General features: G+C 45.1%; 1 protein-coding gene across 1 annotated transcript; it reads right to left on the minus strand.

Annotated features, from left to right (window-relative positions):
* b4galt5 (UDP-Gal:betaGlcNAc beta 1,4- galactosyltransferase, polypeptide 5) lies at positions 1 to 26,014 on the minus strand. Its single transcript, XM_067240578.1, is given in 13 exon segments — positions 1 to 2,636; positions 3,400 to 3,449; positions 3,452 to 3,503; positions 3,924 to 3,945; positions 3,948 to 3,968; positions 3,971 to 4,044; positions 4,161 to 4,351; positions 4,969 to 5,033; positions 5,036 to 5,084; positions 6,067 to 6,194; positions 6,615 to 6,728; positions 7,154 to 7,273; positions 25,506 to 26,014. Coding segments are annotated over 13 exon segments (1,140 nt in total). The 5' UTR covers positions 25,612 to 26,014; the 3' UTR covers positions 1 to 2,488.
* Between the last annotated feature and the right edge of the window lie 702 nt (positions 26,015 to 26,716).

The following is a 26,716-nucleotide window of genomic DNA, read 5'->3' on the forward strand; positions in this document are numbered from 1 at the left end:
TATAAATCATGGACATCTATTGGGCATCAACATCTAATGTTTTCAATTGTGCATCAGAAGATGCCCGTTGTTTCACAATGCCTGATGTTTCACAATGCCTGATGTTTCCCAATGCCTGATGTTTCAGCATAGTGGATTATCAAGAAATTAGAGGTGTAGAATGAGAGGAAGTGACATCAAGCAGTTCTCTCTGTGGTCGTCATACAAAATGGCTTCTACCACCTCCAGTGCCTTTTTAAATCAGATTAACAAGTGAATCAAGTTAATAGAAAATGCTATTTGGAATAGCCCCGTCCCTGACATACACATAATTCCATACAGGTTTGAATCTCAACATTTCAGTCTGAAACCAGAACTAGGATCAGTGCTTCTAACACAGTCTGTCATTTGTTTTCAACTATATAATTATATTATCACACCTGCAACAAAAAACAAACACTGAAAGTAATTCATAAAAGATTCAATAAATAAATGAGGTCCAGCCTCACATCATAATAGGAACAACAATTAAACAGGTACTCCCCCCCCCCACCTCCAAAAGTCAATGTTTAGACAAGGCGATCTGTGTGACATGAACTAACAGAAGCTCAGTTGAAGCTGTCTAAAGGGCAGACATATACCATAGGCAGGAGAGGGACAATGTGTCGACATAGCTTTCAAGAGAGAACTACTACTAAAAACGTCATTCAAATTAACACTGTCAAACACACAGAGGAACACAAAGGGACGTATGCGCTAAGGGTGGCTGTGTGCTGTGAGGGGGCCTTCCATCGATACTAACAAGATTCATTAGTTGACACACCCCCTGCGCGTCAAAAGCCAGTATTTTGTGTACCACCTCAAGGCAGTGCATACAAACGCTACACACAGGCCATAGATTAGCCGGGGTGCTAAAACCATAATGGCTGTGGTGCCTCTTGGCCACTCATTTGACTTTGGTGAATAATCAGTGGCTGTGCAACGTTAAAGTCCTGTCCCGATGGTCTTCTGTAAACACGACGCAGTGTCTCCTAGACAGACACTGGCTTTTATCATCTCCTTCAGCTCTATGACTATAGAAATGCAGGTGAGCAAACGATACAGCTAGAAAGTAGATACTGAGACACAAACACTGTTTCTCTCCCTGGTTTCCGGCATCTTCCGTCCACGTCACAAGGTCAACAGTGAATATTTTTCAGTTGGGGGGGGGGGGGGGGGGGATGTGTTCTGGGACATCCCCTCAGAGAAGCATGAAGAACAGGACGCTGACTGGTATGCTTTTGCATAGCTCCTCCCTTATTCACACACACGCGCGCGCACACAAACAAACAAATTTGTGAAAGCTCTGAGTGGCCAGCTGCCTAGCATGTTTGTTTAGGCAAAGGTGGGTCTACAGTGTGGTTTGTATACAGGGCTCTTCTACTCTAATAGCTATCCACTGTCCTTTTGTATGTCACTACACAGTATGGCCAGAGCTAGTAGAGGTTGTAATGCATGTAGATCATTGTAAACGGTAGGTTAGACAAAGTGATTCCAAAGCAGCCTGAGCAGGGAATTGGAGCTGATGACGTCTTGCTGGCGTCAAACGCATTGCCACAGCCTAGACGCAGAACATGTCCACGTCGATCTAAGGATTAGCACACGTAGTATCCACACTAGCATGCTACACTTTGTACATACAGTATACAGTAGCTACACATTTCGTATCCAACCGCGTCCTCGTTACACTGCCACTGTTCATGCACACTCAATAGATTTGGCATACCCTATACAGAGCCAGCTGCAAGGGTCTGTGTGTGTGCATGTGTGGTTGGTGAGAGAAAGAGAGAGAGAGAGAGAGCCATAGTGCGCCTTTGTCTCTTTCTTAATTTATATTATCATATAACTGAAAATATTCAGTGCAGGAGCAGATAACCAAATGTTTCAGGACTAGGTCAGCCTGTGTGTGTGTGTGTGTGTGCGTGTGTGCACACTGTACTGCATGTGCGTTAGTGTGTGGTTGTTTGTGTGTGCGCGTGTACTGTGTGTGGTTGTGTGTGTGTGTGTGTGTGTGTGTGTATGTACTGTATTTGTGGCTGTGTTATATACTGTGTCCTGGGTACCTGTCTGCAGGTTGAGAACGTGTTCATGTTGGGATGAGACCCAGACAGGAAGCTTGACAGGACGGTGACACAGTGAGCCGAGGGATGAGAATAAAAATCGAATCGAAAAAATTACTGTAACGAATTACTGAAATAATGAATGAATGTGTCCATGTTAAAGGCCAAAATGGTGTGAAAGGCAGGTGGAGACAGAAGACTGGAGAAGCCCGGATGAGAGGAGCGATGGATCATGAACGAGTCTTATCCCTTACTCTCATATGATTAACCAACATACTTCTGCGTGTCTCCTTTTTTTTTTTTGCATCCAAACAACAAAAACAAAATGAAATGCATATCAGTAAGGTTCAAAGCAGTGCTGAGACTAGCGACATGGTCGACAGCCTTCGTGGCCTAGGAGGAACGCCTGGTTAGTAGTCCGCAATCTGGGCTAACTGTCGGCTCAGGCTGACAGAAACGTTGGTGTAGAGAGGCCTCCGGGACACCAGGGGGGAGTAGTGCAGGTTGTTAAGGCCATCCAGACTCTGTCTCTCCTTAGAATGGCGCAGCAGAGTATACCTGTGAGCCGTGAGGGAGAGGGGGAGGGGGGGAGAGAGAGAGAGAAAGGGAGAGAGAAAGGGAGAGAGAAAGGGAGAGAGAAAGGGAGAGAGAAAGGGAGAGAGAAAGGGAGAGAGAGAGAGTGAGAAAGGGAAAGGGAGAGAGAAAGGGAGAGAGAGAGGGAGAAAGAGAGAGAGAGAGACAGAGAGAGAGAAAGGGAGAGAGAAAGAGAGGGAGAGAAGGAGAGAGAGACCAGAGTGAGTGGATATGACTACAGTCACCATACCCCTGGAAAGCGAAGAACCCACTTCCAGCATTCTCTATCAGGTACCAGGCAGGATTACACCAGGACAATCTTAGCATGGAACTTTGACAGACAGCATGATTGGAATTTTTCTTCCAATGAGGTCACATGTAAAGTCTTAAAAAGAGCAGAAATGTCTTGAAAGCCACTCTTCTACTCTCACCAGTCTCTCCATGTGACCGGTTAGCATCACATGAGACTAAGCTACATTCCAAACACACCCTTTCTTCAAATCCACGTCAGCTGGGCATTTTTCTCTGTGTCCATGGGCAGTGTTTGCATGTGGTCCAATTATTTGTCCCTCGGTGAGTGCGGGTGGCTATGTTTGCAATGTCTACATGTTTAAGTTTCTGGAAGTGTGTGTGGGCGCATGGCTGCGAGTGTGTACGTGCTTGAAGCGTGTGCGTTTTTTCGGTGCTCGTTTGAGGGGCTGTGACTGACCGTTTGTGTGTATGCTCATGGCGAGGGGGTGTGACTGACCTGCCCAGAAACTGGACCTCTCCACGGTGATGGTGAGGGATGGACATGTACCCGAACCAAGTTCACCCTGCGGCCGACTGACAGTATAGTTGGCATACTGCACCCTGCGCAAACACACACGAACAGTAATTAACATTTGACATGAGGTTTTCTTCATTCAGCTTGTATCCAAAGGACTTACAATGAGTATGCTTGTCTTGAGTATCTGAACGGACTGTATATCAGTGCGAGTTAGTCCTTATTTAAAAAGGACATATATGTCTCTGTTTGACCATGAGAACGGTCTACATTCCAGACCAGACAGCAGGCTATGACCCTCAGCTTTACAATAATAGTCGCTTGCAACAGTGCTGTCTACTTTTGAACCTTTAGACATTCTAGAATCTCCTGGAAAAGGAGTTAGTTTATTTAGATTTTTCAAATTTAGTTGATGCTTCAATTGACTAAACTCTCTCACGGTCTTGGTAAGAAAGAGTTGTCAAGGTTATTTGTATCACAAGGCAATCGTGGAGAAGTCTCTTCACCTGTTCCACAGATCATCATCTTCCCTCCCCAGCCCCAGAATGCATTGGAAAGCCGTTGATCTTTCTGTACTGTTCCACCGTGAGACCACTGACGCCACCGAAGAACTCGTTATACGGAAGCCTGCAGAGGACAAACAGCCAAACTACAGCCCATTGCAGAAACGCATCAATGTCTAGATTTCTTAAGATCTCTTTTCTGCATATCGATCGGGGACATCCATTGTGGGCGCGTGGGACTCACATGTAGAGTACTTGTTGAGCTTGACGGCGAAGTGTCGAGGCATCTCTCCACAGCCGTAGTAGTTCCTGTCGTTCTCCATGAGGTGGTCGACGTCGTGGAACACAAGGCAGTCCCAGTCCATGTCTCGCATGGCTTCCTTGAAGCCCACATTGAATAGCATGGCCCTGTTAAACGGCTCTGTCCCTGTCTGCAGAGAGAGAGAGAGAGAGAGAGAGAGAGAGAGAGAGAGAGGAGAGAGAGAGAGAGAGAGAGAGAGAGAGAGAGAGAGAGAGAGAGAGAGAGAGAGAGAGAGAGAGGAGAGAGAGAGAGAGAGAGAGAGAGAGAGAGAGAGAGAGAGAGAGATGAGAGAGAGAGAGAGAGAGAGAGAGAGAGAGAGAGAGAGAGAGACAAAGAAAGAGAAAGAAAGAGAAAGAAAGAGAGAGCGAGAAAGCGAGAAAGAGAGAGCGAGAAAGAGAGAGCGAGAGCGAGAAAAAAAGAAAGAATAAAAAGTGAACACTTAAAACACCCTCACCCTGAGTTGTAATCTCACCGATAATCAGATAGTGTATACACAAATACGTGTGGAATGAGGACGAAAACTGCTCAGAAAAGTTCCAAAACCAAACGTTTTCTAAAGCTAGACAGCACGACAGGCCAAGGTTGGAGCAACCCTACTGTGGGGAGTGGGGGGATATGAACAACAGCTCATGCAGTGTGAGGCGAACCACAAATTAGTCACTCAGTAGCCTGTTTTTGTATATTTTGGTGTGTGTTTGCGTGTGTTCTGTACTGGTGTTTGTGTGGTGCGTGTTAGCAAGTGTGTACCTGCTCTATGACATAGAATGCAAACTGCAGCCTCTGACTCTGCAGTACTGGCACCAGGTGTTGAGGAGGATAGGCAGGTGCTCATGACGGTTCCTGAAAGGGACGAGGATCGCCACCTAAAGACGGGGAGGGAACAATTGTTGATACACACATCCGTTGACCTCTGCTTGCGAGGACTTGCAATTCAGGCCTTATCACAATCTTGTTTGCCATAACTCCCAACCCTTACCTAGACCAAAAAACCTAACCTGCCCCCATAATCCTAACCCTAGCTCCTAACCTTAACTCGATTCTTAACTTCCAAGCCCCAACACTTCATGTATCCTAACCCTGCACTAAATCTAACCCATAAAAGCCTGTTCACACACACACGCGCACACTTTGAAAACTAAAAACTAAACACTGACAGATCTCTGTCTAGATTACATCAGCATTCTGAGTAACTCAGACTGAGTTCCCTGGTAGCTCAGGATTAGCTTGTTAAAATAATCTCACCACACCAGAACACGGTAGGCACATACATGGTCACCTCCCCTGGCATCAGTTGATGTTTCATTAGTGTACAACACCATGATAATATCTAGCAATGACATTCAAGTCAGGTGCGTAAGGTACGTAGATTTTGTGCAGACGTGACGACAAGGAATGTGTGGACGTGCGTGTAGATTAAAAGAAAGTTCAAGGAACATCATACATCAGCTTGTACACAGAAACTGGATCATCCTCATGCATGAACACAAACAGAGAGAACACAGTGTGAACCATCCAGGCTCTGGTCTCCAAAGGCACTTTGTTGGGTTGGGTAGGGCAAGACTTTGTTTTAAAGTTTTGCAAGATAGTTGTTTAAAGTCTTTCCTAAGAAACAGCATGTTCAGAGTGTCTGAACATGTACCTTCATCCTATTTTGCATCTCCTTCATATGGGGCGACTTGCTCCACTTCCCCTTGACAAAATGTCGAATCTCATTTGTCAAATGCGGCGACACTGCGCCCAGTAAAAAAAAATCCCATGGGGACAATAAAGTATATTGTATTGTAAATACCCTGTCCTCCTACAGAATGCCTGTGAATGCACACGCACACACCCACACACACACACCTTCCAGCGGGGAACACAGTCCTGTGGCTTCCAGTAGCCTCCAGGGGACAAGCTTGGCTCTGCTGCCAACAGCACGCGCTCCACCTCCTCCAGAGACACCTCACTCATATTAACCTGCAACCTGCCGTCTGGGGGGGGGGGGGGGGGTTGCGGGGGAGAGATGGGAGGGGGGAGAGAGGGGATGGAGGGTGAGCAGGAGGGGAAGGAGAGAGAGGGAGGGAGGAGGTCAGGAGAAAAAAGTTAAGGTTATTCAGTAGGCAGCCAATATGACAGAGAGAGAGAGAGAGAGAGAGAGAGAGAGAGAGAGCGAGAGAGAGAGAGAGAGAGAGAGAGAGAGAGAGAGAGAGAGAAGGAAAGAGAGAAAATGAGGGAGAGAGAGAGAGAGAGAGAGAGAGAGAGAGAGAGAGAGAGAGAGAGAGAGAGAGAGAGAGAGAGAGAGAGAGAAGGAAAGAGAGAAAATGAGGGAGAGAGAATGAGGGAGAGAGAGAGAGGGAGAGAAAGAGAATGAGGGAGAGAGAGAGAGAATGAGGGAGAGAGTGTGTACTCACTCATGGTAGGCAGTTTCTCGGGGCAGAGCTGGGAGGATAGGTACGTGAAGCCCTCAGGGAGGTACGAGGTGGCTGGATCGTCACTCTCAACTAGGTTGAAGTCATACGTATAGTCTGGACAGAGTGGAAAGAGAGGAGGGGGAGAGGGAGAGAGAGAATGAGAGTGAGAGAAAGAAAGAATGACGGCAGTCCCTTAAATGTTTTCACCAATATTAAAGAGGTGTGCCCCTGGCTGCTGACTAGCTGAATTCAAGTCTCCCAGTGGCGTTAGATCAGGCCTCTCATTAACCTGATTCACTATGTCATCAATAATTTATGTTTGTAAGTTTGTGTGCGTGCATGTTTTCATGCATGCGCGTTTGTGAATGGATGCTGCACGTGGACAAAAAGACAAGGTGTGCTGTCAAGTATTTACAACGAAGAAATACTGCACATCTCCAAGGAATGACTCCAAGACTCCAATTTCGGGTGTGGTTCGTGGGGTCCCGTTTGCCTTGGTCTGTGCTATTGTTGGTGTTGTGCTCTGCCAGCCTGCTCACCTGTGCTGTTGGCACTGTACGCTCCTCTCACCACCTGCTCCAGAACCTGGGCGCCGATGTTCTTCACGTTCTCACGGATCTGGATCCCTCTGGCCTGGACCATGAACAGGTACTCATTCACTGCGGAGGGAGGGGAAAGCGAGGACGGGAGAGAGGGAGACGGATGTTGGTTTAGCTTAATGGCCACCAAGGCAATCCGTCATTAGTCATAACACCGTCAACGGGATATTATTGACGTAGGTTTGATGTTTTGCCGGGGTAAATCAGTCTGTGATGAATGGGCATGGGAGGATTAATGCAATGAGGGCAAACATCCTGATTGTGAGGCAGACTCCCTTTATCATCATCATCATCATCATCATCCCCCTCCCCCCTCCTCCTCCTCCTCCTCTTCAGCTGCCATAGTAACACTAAGAGAAGGCGGGACCTATGAGCTTAACTCCAGCCTCGGGAAGAGGGTCTCCTACCTGACCCTAATTGATTACCAGCCTTAATGGGTTCCCCTAACGATGGGATCCCCCCCTGCCCCCCCACTCCGCACATCAAAGGATTCCTTCCGCAGAAGGAGCTAAGCGAGCAGTCCTAATCTGCGGAGAGAAGGGTTTGTGGGCGAGTGAGAGTTAATCTAATTTCACGGCGAGGGAGAACAAGCGAGCGAGCGAAGGAGAGAGATAGAGATGGAGGACGGGAGGGAGGAAGGGAAGATGAAGGCTGCAGGACGGGGCGGGGGGGGGGGGGGGGGGGGGGGGGGGGTCGAGGCACGTAAGAGGGGGTGTGGAACAAGATATATGGGCACATTAAAGTACTCAGTCCTTTTGTGTGTGTGTGTGCGTGGTGGGAGGGAGCTGTAACCTTCATTGATTTCCCCCCCCCCCCCCCCCTCCCCTTCATCGGCAATGTCACAGACCATAAACATTTTAATATAAAAAGTCTGCCAGTAGCGCAAATCATTTCTGATTTACTCGGAACTGTATGGTACTAGTGTAATCCTGCAATCTGTTTTAACCTGAATAATGTATACATATAGAGACTACAGACAGCCAAGCCAGGTTAAAATCTGAAGGAGGAAGTTGGAGGCTGGATCCACCTACAAAGCACACAAATTCTAACTTAATCTAAATTTAACACTTTGTGGCTGACTAAAATACTGTAGTGTTGTGTGAGTGTGTTATAGATTAACTGGCAGCACAGTGAGTCACAAGGTCAGCCAGATAAAGGAATAACAGTGAGACACTGAGATGTGCTTTTGAACAGGAATAACCTGCTGTTCTCTTCCACACCTGTGACTTTTCGGCATGTGTGTGTGTGGCTAGCCAGATTGACTGAATAAGCGAGTTCAGGCAGAATTAGTTTGTGCATGTGTACGTGTGTGTGTATGAGTGCGTGCGTCTATGTGTGTGTGTGTGTGTGTGTGTGTGTGTGTGACTAACAAACAGAAGCGCACGACACAGGGTTCCTCATCCATAATTGCTTTTGCTTACATTGACCGTGTTTACACGACTGACTTGACTTGCAGAAAAGGGAGGCTGGAAGTGAAATCAATGTTTTCATCTCACCCTCAGACATGCACAAAACGAAAACCACAGCACATTCACTCCACCGACAAGCTACCCGATCCAAAAAACCATCATCGCTCTATAAACACACGGACTCCCTGCACAGCACATTTGCGGGCGTGGACGCGTGCACACGTACAGTACAGTGCATTCATCGGAATGTGTGTTTCGCGGCAAAGTCACTCTCGAAGGACAGGGTTTTGAGGTCCCGCACCCTCTATCCCTTTGTTGCTCCATATGGTGGAAAATGTCTGACAGGCTTTCGGCCCCCGCCGCCACGTCCCCCTCCAGGCAGCAACACAGCCTTGGCTCGACTGCGTTCATCTCATCTAGAAGTGCTGGGGCAAGGCCAGGGAGAATAATGACTACATTATTCATTACTGACACACTCCACGTATCATCACATCTTCTCTTATGGGCATAGTTCAATATGTTTTGTTCTTGCAGACTTTATTTACTCACGGTGAGACGTCTTGGCCTCAAAGTTTGAGACTCCGTTTAGATCCTGTGATCCATATTGATCCAAAACTGCAATGTACTGAGTGAGCCTCCGGGGTGATGAAGTGGGATTCGGTAACTACTGAAGACTTTGTGATGCTGAACGGTATCTGTTCCTAGCGATATCCGACTCAATTTCAGTTGTTTGGCCGTATGCCGCCTCCCAACAAGTGCTGGTTAAGAACTTTAATCTTACAATATCAGTTAGAAGATGTCAAGGTTGCTATTATTCTCGTTCTTGCCCTTCCTCTCCTCCCTCTCTCCTCTCTTCCACTTCTCAACCTCCTCTCCCTTCCTTTCTCATCCTCCTCCTCCTTTCTCTCCTCCTCCTCCCTCCATCTCATCCTCCTCCCTCCATCATGGAACAATGGTTTCCTGAGACTAGGTTTCTCCTGTGATGTTCAAGGCAAGGCTGGGACACATTGCTGCACATTGTGACAAATTCAACCAGGCACCAAAGACCTGGAGCCCACAGAGATCCAGGGCAATTAGCCCACGGGACCAAGACACATGACACTCCACTCAGGCATGGTGATGAAGCAAGACCCCAGTCACACACACACACACACACACACACACACACACAGTACACACACACACATTTTACTCACAACGTACACTACACACACACCAAACATGTAGAGGACTATTACAGCACACACAGCTACATATCACACTAGGGCTGGGCGAGATATAAAAATATCTCAATATTGTCAAAATTGTTACGAAATTCAATATGTTTGCATTTAAATAATAATAAAAGAAACATGATTTTTTTTTCCTCCATTAGAAAACAACAAAAACTACTTAGATAGAACAGCTATCGTTACAAAGTACAAAATGTGTAGTGCAACTTTAAGCAGTTGCCATAATATGGTACTTGCAACTTGACAAAATGGACCTCACAAGGAACAATTCATGTGGTCCTTATGTGACATGACAAAAAGAGAGCAAAAGAGAGTGCCTGTGCGCGTGCAATTTTCAGTTTGTGCACATGCTCTTTGTGAGCATGTGCACAAACGGTGTGTGTGTGTGTGTCTGTTTGTGTGTGAACACAGAGGAGCCAGATGGTGATCTTAAAACACAAGCAACACAAAAGACCTGAACAAATATTCACTATATTTTCCAATTTGACATTGTTATCAAAATGATTGCGATATTATCGCTAATATTCAATACATCGCCCAGCCCTATATCACACACATTCCAAGCACACAGTACCATTTCAGAACCCCCCCCCCCTTATCAGGTGAACTTGTCCGACCTTGTCCAAAACAGCTCTCTCAAGCAGCTCTGTCCTCTTTCAGGCACTGCCTCTACTGTCCCTCCCTCCCTGCCTCCCTCCCTCTTCTTTGTCTACATTCCTCCCTTTCGAGGGCCCCGCTTCTATTTTGTGTCCATCAAGCCCTTCTTTGCGTTCAGATCACTGATATTGTTGATAACTAGCTGAGGGATTCAACCTGTGTGGAGGCAATGTGTCAGTAAAAACCCTGACACACACACACACACACACAAACACACATCCACTAAAAGGCAATTAACTTCCCATTGATAAGTCAGCAGTGGGAGGTGCCTCATCAGTTGAATTCTCCACGCTCTCCGATTAGAACTGAAAGGGCTTTTTTTTCCATTTCGATTTTTGACAGGAAACGCACACACATGCACACGCGGCTCCGGGGGGCTTTAAAGCTGTCATTCTGAGAATAGTTTTTTTGTACTTCCACCACCACCACCAGGGCTTCCAGCCCCAGCCCAGTCAAAGCTCTCTCACACATACACGGCCACGCACGCACACACGCTGTCATCGACGTGTGGCGCCATTTGAGGATATTTACGGTCAGTTGTTCACCGTGTTACGAGACAGGCTTAGCATGCGTGGCGGCCAGCGGAAATAAACAAGCGACCGCTCATGGGCCTGTATTTGAGACATCGGTGTTTTTATTTATATTTGTTAGACGGGATCTCTGCTCCGTCTTTGAGCTGTTTACAGTCTCCGTGGAACCATAAGTGGATGTTTACTCAAGTCTTTGGCCCGAAAGCCCTTCAATAATCAGGGGTAATTGTTTCGTTTAGGTAGCTGATCCCATCAGATAGCTGAAAATGATCGATCAGATAGAGCAACTGAGGATTTGCATTCACATTTTATGTGTTTCAACACAGGTGTAGAGCAGTTGGTGGTGGTGGTGTTGTTTTTGAAACAATTTCAAATGATCATTGGTTTTCTCCGTAGAGGCCGGGTGCATCATAGCCTTCCCTGAACCCTATCAGTGATACCAAGAAAACCAACAGATCGATATACACACACACACGCACTCACAAACAAATGAAAGGTTTAACAGTTTATGGAACCTACAGTGTGGTTCTCATTCCAAGTAAGGTGTTTAGAGAGAAAGAGAGTCACATAGAGATAAAGAGATACCCTCTAAACAAATGATTCACATCCCCAGGTCCTGTCCTTCAACGAGCCATGCAAAACACAACACCTCATGCACACTCACGCAACCATCCTCACGGTAACCAAGGGCCTCACACTCAAATAAACCCAAGCACAGTCACAAAACAAGCCTCACAACAAATGACTGTACGGCCTGACGCTTGCATGAATACCATCGCAGGAGAGTAACCATAGATGTGGTGTGACACCAACCCTTCCGGAGTATTCTGTAAAAGGAGGTCATTCTGTGTCTCTGTTTTGACCCAGTGATTAGAGTTGTTGTGTGAGTGTGCACACGCCTACACACACACACACAATACATTTGCAACTGATTTTTAAGGACACACAGGGAATCTGTCTAATTTCCCTCATCCTTCCATTTCATCCTGGTCTAAAAGAAGCCACGGTCAGACCTACAAAAAAAGCCTCACTCTCTCTTATCACCCTTTCTCTGCCTCCCTCAATCTCTGGCTGCCTCCCTCAATCCCCCCCCCCCCCCCCCCCCCCCCCACACACACACACACACACACACACACACGCTCCCCTCCCTCTTCAGCAGGGCGTCTGGTTGCCGGGGGTAACTAAAGGTTATGTAAGCGGCAGCATGTGTTGGCCTTTCCCAAGGGCCCTTTCCGTGGCCACCTCCAGAGACAAACACAAACACACACACAGACACGACCATCCCATCCCACACCTCCAATCCCCATTCATGAGATGAAGGTGTGGGGAAATGAACGTGACTGTGTTCCTGCTGATAATGCATTGTAGATACGCACACATCTGCAAATGCACAGTCTCCAGGGTATAAAAGGAAATTCTTCAGACAATGTGCGTGTGAAGAATTTCCTCTTGGTGTACAAGTTAAACAGTGGATCCCATTCATGGGCACAACACACACACATACATATTTGTAACCCTCTCAGAGTGTCTTTTAACCCGTGCTACAGCCACACATACTTATCTGCCCCTCTCTATACCTGCTTGGACCTGGAACAGTTTTAGATCAATGTTATATCAACTCTTTTCAATAATGAGACTTTTGATGCTGTCATTGATAGTACACTACACTTTTACTATTCATGCTGAATAACCAATTTCTTTGCATGCAGTGTAATTCTTTCCCAAAAGATTTGTGTGTGTTAACATAGCAAATCAAATGAAATTGTATGTCAATGGCGGATTCCTGCAGAAACTGGCTCAAGTGGAGAGGGTGGTGAATTGGGCTACCAATTCTCCACCTTCACCTTCCCTAAAGAATAGCTTCAGCTAGCGGGCGCCTGTCAACCAGCATGGCACACGCTACTACGCACAACATTGCATTCCATGCAGGAGCCTCCCATTCCTCAGTCAGATGCTTGTGTTCTATCCTGTTCTGGGCCTGGAGCACAGAGATAAGTAGTAGAGGTCTTGTGATTTGCATTCTGGAGTCAGCTGGGAAAAAAAAAACAACCAGCACATGAGATCTAACAACTCAAAGCTCAGACGAGAGGATGAGAGGGAGGGCAAGGGAGGATATGAGGGCTGGAGACATGGGGAAGGATGTGAGGTAGGGGGCAGGAGGGTAGGATGTGAGGGGGGGAGGGAGGGATGGGGAGTGGGCGGGGTGGCCTGTGAGGTGGAATGACACCACCCGAAACCCCGTACTCCCTAACCACGCAGACCAGTGAAGACACTGGTCGAGCACAGCTCCCGGTCACGAGACTCAGTCATAAGTGGATCATGAGGCTTCAACCCTTACACTTCACATTGCCGTCCCTAATCACACACACACGCGCACACACACAAATCACCCGACTTGCAAGAGGCAAAGACAGGAAATTGGAATGAGAGAGAGAGAGCTCATTCAGACTACAGATGTCTCAGCCACAAAATGCTCCATCTCTGCGCTGCGGATGACGTCACCGGCCACAGCAACATGGCACTGTGCCCATTTACTCCTAGTGCTGGCAGCTAGCTCCACCCCTTCACCCAATCCGCATGCTCCATACAGCTCTACCTTCACCCTCATGCTCCATACAGCTCTACTGGTATATATGATCACAGGTCATCTGACTTGATAAGACAGAGGGAAATGTACTAAAGCAAGCCAGTTTTCATAGCAGAGAAGTGAACTGAAAAAATTCATCTTGGTAACATATACACTGTCAGGGGGCCGATGTTCAGTCATGCACGACTTCTTCTACAGTGGTTGACAAAGTGAGGTCAACACTGTCACGGTGGAAACGCTAACCGGGTTTTCCCCTCAATCTGACTTTGTCTGGTTTTAGATACAATAAACACTGACAGAGAGACACTTAGATCATCGAAACCGGGCTTTCCAAGCCCACTAAAATAAGTAAAAGTGATTCATTAACATGACACCTTTGGGAAAACATGCATCAGAAAACATGCGTAAGAAAACATGGAATGATTTGACGTCGCCAAAAAACGATGCTCTTACACACTTTTGGTACTTTCAACAGACATGCTGCGTCCTCGAACGAGTGTCAGTTTGCAAAACAAGTCTGGCCTGTTAAAAACAATACATTCTTATCAATGGGAGCAGCCATTTCCTTCTCGAGAGAGGAAAGAGGAAGCATCACATATACAGCTCAGAACATGTACAGTACAGTACATATAAACACATTCCAAAGAGACGCCTGCAAGCATGTGTGGTGGCAAGACCAAAATCCACAGGCTCTGCACTGCTGCGTTTGAGCCTTTCCGTCCAATCAAAAGCTAAATCAAAGCGTAAGTGAATACACTTTTTTGGCCTGTCAATGACATTGATTGGTCAATTATCTACACAGTGGAGAGGAAGATCAATTAATGGTATGGACCGCCTTGGATTGCAGTCGGTAAATGTAATAGTGGGTCATTTTACAGTTAGAGACGTGGCACAGAGATTATGATTGACATTTCATTGTGCCAAAAGGGATTGCTTTGTCTTTTACTCTGCAGGTAAAGCGGACTTCTATCTACTCATTTAAGGTGTTATCTTAGGGGTCACAAATAACCACTACCTTTAACCCGAAGAGAAAAAACCTTCATTCAACACACACAATGAGAAATTGAGATTAATGTGTGCCACTGATTCCTGATACAGAGGCTATAAGAGGTGTTGCAGATGACAGTTCTCTCTTAGCACATTTCGGTGTTTTAATGGAAACGAGCGGTGTCCACTGATTAACCGTAGTCTTTCTGCACAGCATCTCGCTGCTCTATTTTTAGGGGTTCTGAAAAAGTCTGGTTCTTTTCACCCCTTTGTACAAGGGGGGTATCCAGAATGTTTGAACTACACAAGGGTTCAAAGAAAACACAGTATACAGCATGACAAAATCCAGGTGTGTTGCAGAGCGTAAACATTAAGGATATCCCCCCCCCCTCACCTACACACACACACCCAAGGACAAATGACCAGGGGGAGCAACATGGCTGCCACTTAAGAGTCCATTTTCAGACTCGCATCATCCACTCGGCCCGTCCCTCTGCCAGGCTGTCCCTTGGGTGTCTGTGCCTGTGTGTGTGCGCGTGTGGTGCTTGTTTTTGTGGATATGAGTCTGTCCCCTGAGTCATAGTATCTGTCGAGCCACAGCACGCAATGAAACAGGATGACCAGGCGCTAGAAGGACTATTGCATAAACACAATATCATAGTGCCATGACCCCTTGTTTTGACATCACTACAGACAGGGGTTGCTGTGAGAAAGAAGTAGATAGAAAGAGAGAGAAAGGGAGAGGAGAGAGGGAAGGCTAGAGAGAGACACAGTCTCCAACATACTCGAATACCCACATTCCAACATTCTCTGCTTCCGAATGACTCAACGGACTCGTTCCCAAGTTTTCTGCCTCCTCCTGTCATTAACTCCCAGTGTGTTTCCCAAGCACAGAATCGTTATCCATAAATGACACTGTGTGCACACCTTAATCGCCCTAAATCTAGATAACTGCATACCCTACCTAAAACACACACACAAACCCAGCTTATCCTAGGTGTCTCATCCTGTTGGATAGGTGATTCAGCCTGTCTGGCCACACTAGTGAGCTGTGAATGTGATTCATTTCTGCAGCACCCCTGGCCTCCCCCTCTCTCTCTCTCTCTCTCTCTCTCTCTCTCTCTCTCTCTCTCTCTGTTAGCCCATTTCTGCATGCTCTTACGTTTGGCAGTCATCCAGAACATTCTTGTCTTATTGCAGTGTCTCACTCTCAATTTGATACTGGTACTGCGCACTACACGCGCACACACACACACACACACACACACACAACATCCTAACCCCCCACAATCGTCCCTGGGCTTTCATTGTTGACCACGTGCTTTCCTGCTGACGCTCAACCAGGGCTCAAACTTACTTTAGATCACAGAAAAAAAGGTTGGAGCTAATCGCTAAAAAGCATTCCCATCAGGTGATGGTGCCAAATGTAGATTACACTAAAAGATTACATATTCAGATGTAGGCTAGGAAAATAAAGCCAACTGACAAATTGGTGTCTGGGGAGGAGAGGAAACAGGCTTGTAATTAGGATGCGGTGGATGTGTTTAATGATTGCGATTGCTTTCTTAACAGGCTTGATGTTCAAGGTTACCAGACCATGATAGTAAAATTCTCATTACAATAATAAGCATAAACATACGTCTTGCCCTATTTAAGGAAGTAAATGATGATTCGGAACATTTCATTCGGGGAGTCAGGTGGCTGAGCGGTTAGGGAATTGGTCTAGTAATCAGAAGGTTGCTGGTTGGATTCCCGGCCGTGAAAAATGACTTTGTGTCCTTGGGCAAGGCACTTCACCCTACTTGCCTCGGGGTAATGTCCCTGTACTTACTGTAAGTTGCTCTGGATAAGAGCGTCTGCTAAATGACTAAATGTTAATTTCAAACTGATTACAGTATCAAATCAACCAAGTAGCACTCAAAAAGGAGGAAGTGCTTTACACAGAATATCTGTTTTCATTTGTACGATTGTACCTGCAGGCTTCCTTACAGGCCTAACTCAGTAACCTAGCCACGAGAGCAGTCAGTCCTAATTAGCATTTATTGGCTAAGTTACCATGGTGGTAGATAAAACAGCAGTGCAGCTTTAAACCAGATCAGGACCCAGCTTCCACCCACTGATCAACTAAGCTCCCCACAGAGGATTTGTACAGGTGTCGTGACGTCTAATAAGACACCTGGATCACTGTTTCCACGTGCAGCCAGGGCCAAGAGCAGGCTACTCTGGGCAGTGTACTGGAAAGTTGTTACCTGGATGAGACAACCCTGGAAGCATAACTGCTTACTGCTGGTCAAGTTCAAGATGCAAAGTGCAATAGGTTCACCAACAGAACCCCAGTAGGGACGCTGGCGAGCCCTACGGTAATCTATGTATCATTTTCCGTTAATGCCCAGGTCGCAAGTCCAATCGTCCTCCCACTTGTGTGAATCATTTAGGTGTGATAACTTATCAGTGTAGGCTTGGCCTTACTCATCACTGACATGAGTGAAACAAGGTCACTGTCCACGTGTGTGTGAGACTAGCGTAACCACGGCAGCTGTCTCAAAGTAGTCCTGGACAACGAACAATGCAGAATCTCTAATCTCAACTCTGATAACCCCCCCCCCCACCTACCTACCTACCTACCTACCTACCAAACACAGTCCTGGGAACTGAGGGTAGAAGTGAAGGAAAGCTGTCTGAAAATAAAAACTTGCCGTTGAGGTGCTGTTGTCTTCATGATACGCGCAACAGACAACATGCTGCTTGTCACCTCGACAAAGTTCCTTCCTGTCACACCGTCAGTGAGATGCACACAGCCACGTCGTGGAGAGGAGCAAGGAGAGGAGCAAGGACACTTTCAGAACAAATACACACCTTTTCAAGATAGATACCCACACACACACAAAGGTCTGGCACCCAAGTGATGTACAATACAGTGTACAGTGCCCTTATCTCTGTAGCCTAGCCACAAGAGCAAACACACGCAGGGAGAGTCCTCTATGGGCGGAGCTATAGCATGTGTATGTAAGTGGGATTGTCTCTCCACAATACACATAGATTAGCCAACAGTAAAGGAGGGAGTTGGTTTCCACCTCAATACCCTAGCACAAGTTCAGAGGGAACTCTCGTTCAGTGTGTACACGAGAGAGAGAGAGAGAGAGAGAGAGAGAGAGAGAGAGAGAGAGAGAGAGAGAGAGAGAGAGAGAGGAGAGGCGTTAGAATCAAACAGACTTCAATCAGTATCAGGCATCAGCTCAATGTAACTGAGCAACCCAACCCTAAACGTCAGATCTTCTCCAACAGATTTCAACTACTTGGGGGTTGTCTGTCTAAGAAACACAGCCAAGCTTCCCAATGGAAGAATAAGGAATGTTGCTCCTTGGACTGGACCACAACTCACTTCCAAAACACAGACAAAGCCATACATATGGGTGCAGAATCTGACTGTAGTCGGCTTGTACCTAATCGATTTATGTCCTGGTTAATCTGTGCTCTTCTTTGTATTGTCATTTAGTAATTACTGCAAGAGTAATATCAAGGTTTCAGTTGTTTGGTAACTGAACATTAATTACCTCACAGTAATGTAGTAACATTGCAATACCTTTTTGAATAAAGGATTGGAGAAAATGCCAGCTTTTAGTGCTGACCACACACAGAGACACACTTTTCTAAGTGAAACCTAAATGCCGCAGCTGAATAATTTATCACAGCATCACCTTTGGGGAGTCTGGAGAGGTTGAAGAATAAAGACATAGGTAAACAAAGAGAGAGAGAGACTGAGAGAGAGAGACAGAGAGAGAGACTGAGAGAGAGAGACAGAGACAGAGACAGAGAGAGAGAGAGAGAGAGAGAGAGAGAGAGAGAGAGAGAGAGTGTTTGGTGGTGTCACGCGGTCACTGAAAGGCCATAAGAGGATTTATTGTGGCAGAGAGTGACTTGTAAGGTGCAATGAACTCTCAGCCCATTGATGATTAACCAAATTCCATTGTTAATACAGCATTTAGCGTCACATGTCCTTGGACCGTGCACAGCCACTTAAACAAGAGGACCAGCTGACACCAGCTAATAGTCAACCTGGAGAGGAAGTGAACTGCCCTGGAAAAGCATTTTATGGTACAATTATGCAAAACGTGTGTATTTATAAAGCTGGTGTTTTTGAAATGCCCGTAAAGCTTGTAGACATTTTTCCAGTGAACAAGGAAGAAATGGTTCTGGGGTGGCAGTGAGGTCGACTGTGAGGCAATAAGGTGGAGGAAGGTGTTTCAACTCCAGTTTCTTAGAGCCTTAAAGAACCCCAGCATTGTTTTTCAGCCATCTATTGTTGTGAAAATTGCCACAGCGAAATATAAAGAATGTGGAGGTTATCATTTATTTTTGATGACCAGGTAGTGTGTTTTCCCCCCCACCAGCAGTAGCTGTTTGTGTGTGGTTATGTGAGTGTGAATTTCAGTAACTGGAAATTAGCTTTAGGAGGCTTGGAGAACAGATATACAGAACAGATCGATTTAAATCTCCAGAGATGGAGTGTGGCCATGTTGGAGACCTCCAGGAGAGAGTAAGGGCACTGCTCTAACATATTAAAGACAATGTACTGGACTGCACATACACGTGCAAGAGCATTATAATACACGTTTGTAGGAACACACACATGTAGGGACACATATATGCAGGCATACATACATGCATTCATGCATTCACACACACACTTTTTGGTCCTCAGGGTTATGGCAACCACACAGCAATCCAGACACGGTTAAGAGCCTATAAAAGTGTGTCTGTAGTTAAATGAGCAGCATGTTTATGAGATTGGGGCTGAGGAGCAGGGTAACAAAGCAGGGCAGGGCTGGCTCTGTCACTTGTGTTTATGTGACAGTCCCAAACTCTTATTACCGACAAGGCTTCTAGCAGTAGGCTACTGATTAAAAAGAAGCGATCCCAAACTCAGACTAACAGAACTGCGCTACGCTACTTGATGAAGGTGGGCGTCTTGAACAATATTTCAAGCTTAAAAACATACCTACATGTGTTGACCAGTTTAACATAACTTAACCTGAAGCTATTATTATGAGGACCTAGCGTTCAAATGACCTCCACGGTACTTTTCAGCAGATTTGCAGTCAGTTTAATGAGTGTGGTAAGAGTGGAGACCAGCCACAAAGTCATCAGTCATGCTGGTGTCGGACCCAGCCTGTCAATGTCAATATACAGTAAGATTAAAGTGAATACTGTGAGGAGTTTTTGTTACTTTATGCCTGTTCATCTTCAATTATTGCTGTAATTGTAATGAAATGTAATATTTATTAATAATTATGATTTTATCATTCTACATTTTGATACCTTTAGACCTCCTTCCTGCTAAAGGAAATGGTAACTGCCGGGTAATGTTGTAAAGAACTATTAACAAGGCTTGAACTATTTCCCACATAGCTGACCCTCCCTTTACCGGCTGTCAAATATCAGAATCAGAATCAGAATCAGAATCAGAATCAGAAAGGGATTTATTCGCCATGAAAGTTTGCACAGACAAGGAATTTGCTTTGGCAGGAAGGTGCATACAATAAACATATACCTAAAATTTAAATATGTGGACTAACTATACTAAGGGTACATAAACTAGCAGTACTAAGTGGGATAAATATAAGTTGCCGTAAATTACAATATAAAAATACAAAAATACAAATATTACAAAAAATACAAATGTACAAGAAGAATACTGTTCGTATCAGCCATGAAGACATTCAGACAGTAGCCTTCGCTTCCTCCTCTAACGCCAAGGGGTACACAACAGGCCATCGCTGTTTTTTTGGCCGTTTAGTTAGTGTGCTTTGGTCTTTAGACTTGATATACCCTGCAATGTTATAATGTGTTGACTCTCTCCTCTAACACCTTCAGTAAGTCACTCACAGTAGCCTGAATGGCAATACCACTGCCAATCCCCCTCCAGCTGCCCGCAAGCCTGTTTCAGCTCTTTGAAGGAGACGTTCAGCTTCCTTTGTCTGTCCGAAACGCAAATCTAAGTGTTGCTGGGCAGAATCAAGTAGACCAACACTAACTTTAAACAAATCGACATTCAAATGCTGTTAAGACAAGGCCGTTTTCCCGCTAGAATAGCAAAATGACAGAAGGAAGGAGAGGCTGAGCTTATCACTCACACGCACACAATCTACACAGAGAAGTACACACAAACTTATTCAAACTGGGTGATGTGGAAATATCCGTTTTGACAGTTCCAGTTCTGAGAATGGCAGGCGGAGGGGCGTGAGGAGAGAAAGTGAGGAGGGGCGTGAGGGATCAGGGGAGGGGCTGATACCCCAGGTCATGTCTAACAGTGTCACTAAGGTGATGACAGACTCAAAGTGAGCCTACTCACAATAAGGGAAGAAGACCAAGTGCCAGTTCTGGCTGTCACAACTTAATGTTGACCTAATTTGGATATTTGAGTGTTAAATATGAATTACGGTAAAACACTTAGCATTTATGTACATTCCAATAATACTACAAATACTTTCAAATATTTACCACAATCATTTAAAATAACATTGCTCTACACACAAAGTAGCTGAAATCTATCCATATTTAAATTAAGTTCTAAACTCTTATAGCCTGATAGAGAAAGGGAGTGTATTTTGAGTTCTTTGGGGCCTTAGGTTAATTTTCAAGTATTTATTGAATCTTTTTAAATTCCAATACACTGGTAGACTGTATACACAACATATTGGTTGTATAAAGACCTTATATGTCCTATACGTCTAGGTTTTGAAGTTAATCTAATTTTGCATATGCTTTTGTGTATGTTTGCTTGGGTGCTTGTACAATATGAGTTTGTGTGTCTGCAGAGTCATGGTATCCTTTGTATTTGCGGGCAGCATGGACTAACAGGCTGGTTTCACGCTCTCAGGAGTCCATTCATTCATTCACAGACAGAAAAGGGAATCATCTGACCAGAAAAAAGCATCCATTTTGCACAATAAATCTGTGTTTGAATGCAAACTTCCACATGTGTGTGTGGCATAATATAACGTTATGTTGAATGAGAATGCTTAAAAGCCCCAGTGGTCCTGCACACATTCTGGCACCTTTTCCTGGTAGCTGGTGGTGGAAGTCAACCTTTATCAGAAAGTTCAAGAATTAAAAAGCTTTCTGTCAGTAACAAGATGTTCCAGGCTGGTAAACCATTCCAGTTCCTCTTTGTTTTGTTTGACGCTTCTGAGATCACACATTTACCGACATATAAAAGTACTTGTTCAACAGCATCATAAATGTCATCCTGATTTTTAGCAAATTGCCAGTGCTCTGTTACATTCATGCCAATAATTACGTAGCCTAAAATTGTTGCTGTTTCCTACATTATCAATTCAATCAACATGTATTATATTGGTTCTCTATTAAATAGTTTAAACTTTGCACAGTGCACGGTTTTCAAGCTAATCGTTCCACTAAAGTCAACCTAAAATTCAACTATACATTTTGCACAGACACAAACACAAAGGCAGACAGACACAGAGATTCCTTACATTATAGTATAGATGGAGGAAAAAGGAATTGGCTCTGTTTAGTTCAGAGGTCAAAGGCCACATGCTGAAAACAGGCTTATCATTCAAGTGCATGGATGCTATAGCCACACACTGCAGGGTGCACTACTGCTACCACCCCTGGCACAATACCCTAGAGTGGGGGAACTCAATAGGCGGACTCCGGTCCGGATCCGGACCCAGACACAATACAATTTGCCAAAATCAACATTCTAATTTAGTCATGATCCAAGCGAGTTTTCATTGGTGCATGATTTCGCGCTATAGCCTATATTTTGTTCCAACTAGATGTGGTTTCTATCTAGTTTGAAACAAGTATGTATTTGTGCTGCCGGTGGGGAGAACAAACCCGATGTGTTTAATCTGCATTGAAACAGTTGCCCTTGTCAAAAGTGGTCATGTGAAACTTCACTATGACACAAAGCATGGACACTTTAAACAAAATTACCCCCAGAACTCTGGAGGTAAGGGCAAGAAAAATAAACCATCACTGTTCGGACCCTGGACTGAATGAAAATTTGGTGAGTGGACCTTTGGAGTTTCTAATTGAGTACCCCTGCCCTAGAGACTACCCTAGAGACTCTACCAGGGAAACCACAAACACACACAGATATGCAGAAGTGCAAATATCCACACTCATATGCCATGTCACATCAAACACGTCCCCAGACATACATGTACCTGATGCACACAAACACATGGGCCTGAACACACACATCCATTACCTCAGATCTTTCATACGCACATGCACACACGGTCAGACAGAGGGGGTGGGGTCCAGCTCTCAAGAGACTTAGGGTGCACCTGGCTTCTAGTCTCCCCTGCTGTCCACAATATGTGTGGGAGTCTGTGTGCGCATGTGTATGTGAGTGTGTATGCGAGAGGGTGTGTGCGTGTACGTATAGTAAGTGTGTGTGCGCCTATGAATAGGCTCTGTGCATTCTCTACCTCTGGCTCTACTCCGGCGGGATCCTCTCATGTTTTAATTAAATAAACTGCTGCAATCAGGCCCAGCTGTGCCCCGCATCCCCAGCCTGCATCAAGCCTCCACCAAGTCCCAACTGAGGGGCCCGGGAGAGGCGGAGCTCATGTGAGGCCCCCAGGTGCGCTGAGGCTAGATCGTAGCATAAAGTAAGGAGGCACAGAAGCAGGGAAATTGTCATCTTTCTTTATAGTGGAGCTACTGGTTTGTGAACATTTCCTTCGCGTGGCCTGCAAAGCAGCACAATCAACACTCTAGGGGATTGGTAGGCGAGAACAGAAGGCCGTCAATAGTAAGCGGACACTATCAATAATTTATCATTTTTTCTTTTCTGCTTTTTCTTTTTTTGAAGAAAATGATTGTAAATGCGCAAATCCATGCTGATTTATTTATTGGAATACCGAACTGTTCAAATATTGATCTGCTTGGCGTTTTGAGAGAATGTTGGATGCAATTCTTGGCATGGGTGAAATCTATGAAACACAACTTGGTTTTGGAGAAATCTATCACAAACTCCATTTTTGTTCTTCAACACCAAACAGCCGGCTCCTGCTCCTTCACTTGCACTTCACACAAACATTGATCCGCTTATGGATCTGGCTAGCTGGAGCAGGTAGGAAGCGTGAGAAGATCAATAGCCATTTGGATGACAGAGGGGTATCAGCTTCCTTTTTGCTGTTTTACTGAGCCTCAACATGGCTGACAGACAGGGATGGACTGTCTTTTTACAGTTTCTCCTCTTACATGGATCTGAAACATGCTTCAAACTCCCTTCCTTTCAAAATGCCACAGTGAAAAGGAAAACGTTTTTTTTGTTGGCCTGTGAGGATGTCTAAACAAGAGTCACAACTCAACCAAAGGCCCTGAGTTTCAGTCATGTTTCAAATCCTTGTTTGAGCTTGTGGTTGAGGAAGTTTCCTGATCAGGGCATGACCCCCTGGAAACTGTAGGATAGTAAAGTCAATTCTTGAAACGGCTAATCATGTCCAACCCGATGAGGAAAAAGTGCAACTTCCTGACTTTAGTACCGCAAACAGGAAATGAAAGCTCTAAAACACACACACACTCACTCAGGGAAAATCTACTTTCCGTAACACACCTCTCTTGGTCTTCTGGAAATGATGGAGAACATGGATGCATGTTGTCATCAAGGACATTGTCATGGGACATGGTGCCAACAAAAACCTGTATAGTTTGACACTCATTCATGTGTAAGGGTGGGTACAATCAGTCATCATCTAACCATTTAAGTTACGACTCAAACTTAGTCACTCAACTCAGGAATAAGAATGGCAAAGAAATGAAGGAATGGAAAATTAATCAAGCTACATCTATTATTTAACGTTAAACAAGCCATCTTTTTTATGCAATCAAAATTGGTCTTTGGGCAACTAACACCAGAATGTTTGACAACCACTTCAAACAATGTAATATGCATTGGTAAAAGACTATTATCATTTCAATGAGGTTCTTGAAGCCACACTCAGGAAAACACACTGCAAGACCTGCAGTGTATACTCACACACAGCTCATGTGAAGCAGCAGTTTGTGCCAGGGCCTTTCTGCATCACACAGTGACATGTATACTTTAGATGGGACAGTGAGTTAACTGTTTCGGACTTGTACAATAAATGCTCCTTTGGTCGCCAGTCCCACCCGTTCTATTGATAGCATGGTTACTACCAACAGCGGGGGAACTTTGAAGAGGTGTGGCGTATTCACCTGCATGTGTTTCCCCACACCAGGACTACAGGCTAGGTGTGGCGTATTCACCTGCATGTGTTTCCCCACACCAGGACTACAGGCTAGGTGTGGCGTATTCACCTGCATGTGTTTCCCCACACCAGGACTACAGGCTAGGTGTGGCGTATTCACCTGCATGTGTTTCCCCACACCAGGACTACAGGCTAGGCACATACAATTCAGTTGATATTAGATTGAACGCAACTCACAACTCTTTGTTGGCCATTTGTTAGTGGTTAAATTTAAATGTTCACTTAACGTGCAATGAATAGCCTTACATTGTTTCGAGTGTGAACTGAAGGAAAATCTAACAAACTGGTTGTCATGCACGCTGGTGATACCCAAGGTGCGGATGACCCAAATGAAACCCCCCGAGGATCATCAAACCATGATCGTCATCGCCTGTATCACGACTATCTATCAGAGGTAATAGAATGAGCGCGATTCACGTTATCATGGATCAGGAAATAAATGATGTCAAACGTCAAACCTCAGCAGGCGCATGGTTAAGCGAGCTTGTCAAACACTCGTTAGACCAGCCAAGATGTCAAAGCCTACATGATCAACAGCAGCACAAATAAATCCTATTCCAGTAATATATTGGGAAGGGTTGACGTAGCCCGGTGAAATGATCAATGATAAATTACTCACCGATACCGGGCGCTGAATAGATGAAGTACAATGCGGAGGTGGACAGTGAAAAAAGGAAAATAAGCCCAAGGAATGACCTTCTTCGGAATCGTAAATGTCTCGGCATTATATAGGCGGCAAAAACACGTAGACGTTTTCTTTTCAACAATGTGTATGAGTATCGGTATGTGTACCGATTTTCGTTAAAAGCCTAACAGCGCGTCCAGGCTTTAGAGTGCGAATAATCTTGTGGGCTATCAGCAGACTGGAACGGAAGGTCTGCGGCAGAGATGAGCGGCTACTAGGAAGTCCAGCGTCAGAATCTGCTAGTATAGCATAGGCAGAGTCGAAAATTAGACACGGGTATCAATAACTGAATCAATCAGTCAAGACATTAGAATGCGTTCTTGGTAGGCCTATATGTTAATCGCAAACGTATCAAAACGATATTGTTACTGCCAATTCAATGAAGGATCATCATTAGCCTAGTCCACAGCCCAACGATGATGGGATACAGCCGCTCCTGCGGAAGACTGTGGAATGGTTACTGAAGGCTAAACGAGCGTCCCCCGCAATAGGCTAGGCTCTTCTGAAAGAGGAGTTGCAAAAGTACTCTCACATGTGTGCCTACTGGGTGTGTGTAAAACCCCGCATGACATCACTGATTGACTTGCTGTTTCTAGAAATGATGAAACCTCATCAATAGGCCAATGTCTTTATTATTAGACAGGCTACCAAATTGAAAACTTGCGCACCATTCTTGGTAATACTGAATACCGATTTAGATAGTAAGAGAGGTCCACAGATTCAATTAGAATTGAAAAAAAAAAAAATAGACAACAACATCAATTAGCTTATAACTCGACAACAGGAGGCACACCCACACCGAGTTTGGATCCCCCTAGGTTTTATGTTACATGTTGCAAGTGAGGGGCAAACACCAGATGACTAACAGTTATCATCTATTTGAATACAATTAAATCCTAGAGGGTGGAGTAGGCTTAACTGCCAATCATGTTGAACATAACTGCAGTGCAACTTGCGTTATATATAGCCTATATATATATATATATATATTTAAAAAATTATAATAGGATATATTCTGTACTTCATCGTGTAGAACTAGTTCTCTCTCAATGAAGGCTACGCCCACTAGTCTAAAACCTACAATTCCCTTCAACATCCTGCTTTTCCTATGCACCATGGGTATTGAAGTGAAAATGTGTAAGGTT

Source organism: Osmerus mordax, chromosome 7 (assembly GCF_038355195.1).
Source record: "Osmerus mordax isolate fOsmMor3 chromosome 7, fOsmMor3.pri, whole genome shotgun sequence".
In the NCBI taxonomy this organism is placed as follows: Eukaryota; Metazoa; Chordata; class Actinopteri; order Osmeriformes; family Osmeridae; genus Osmerus; species Osmerus mordax.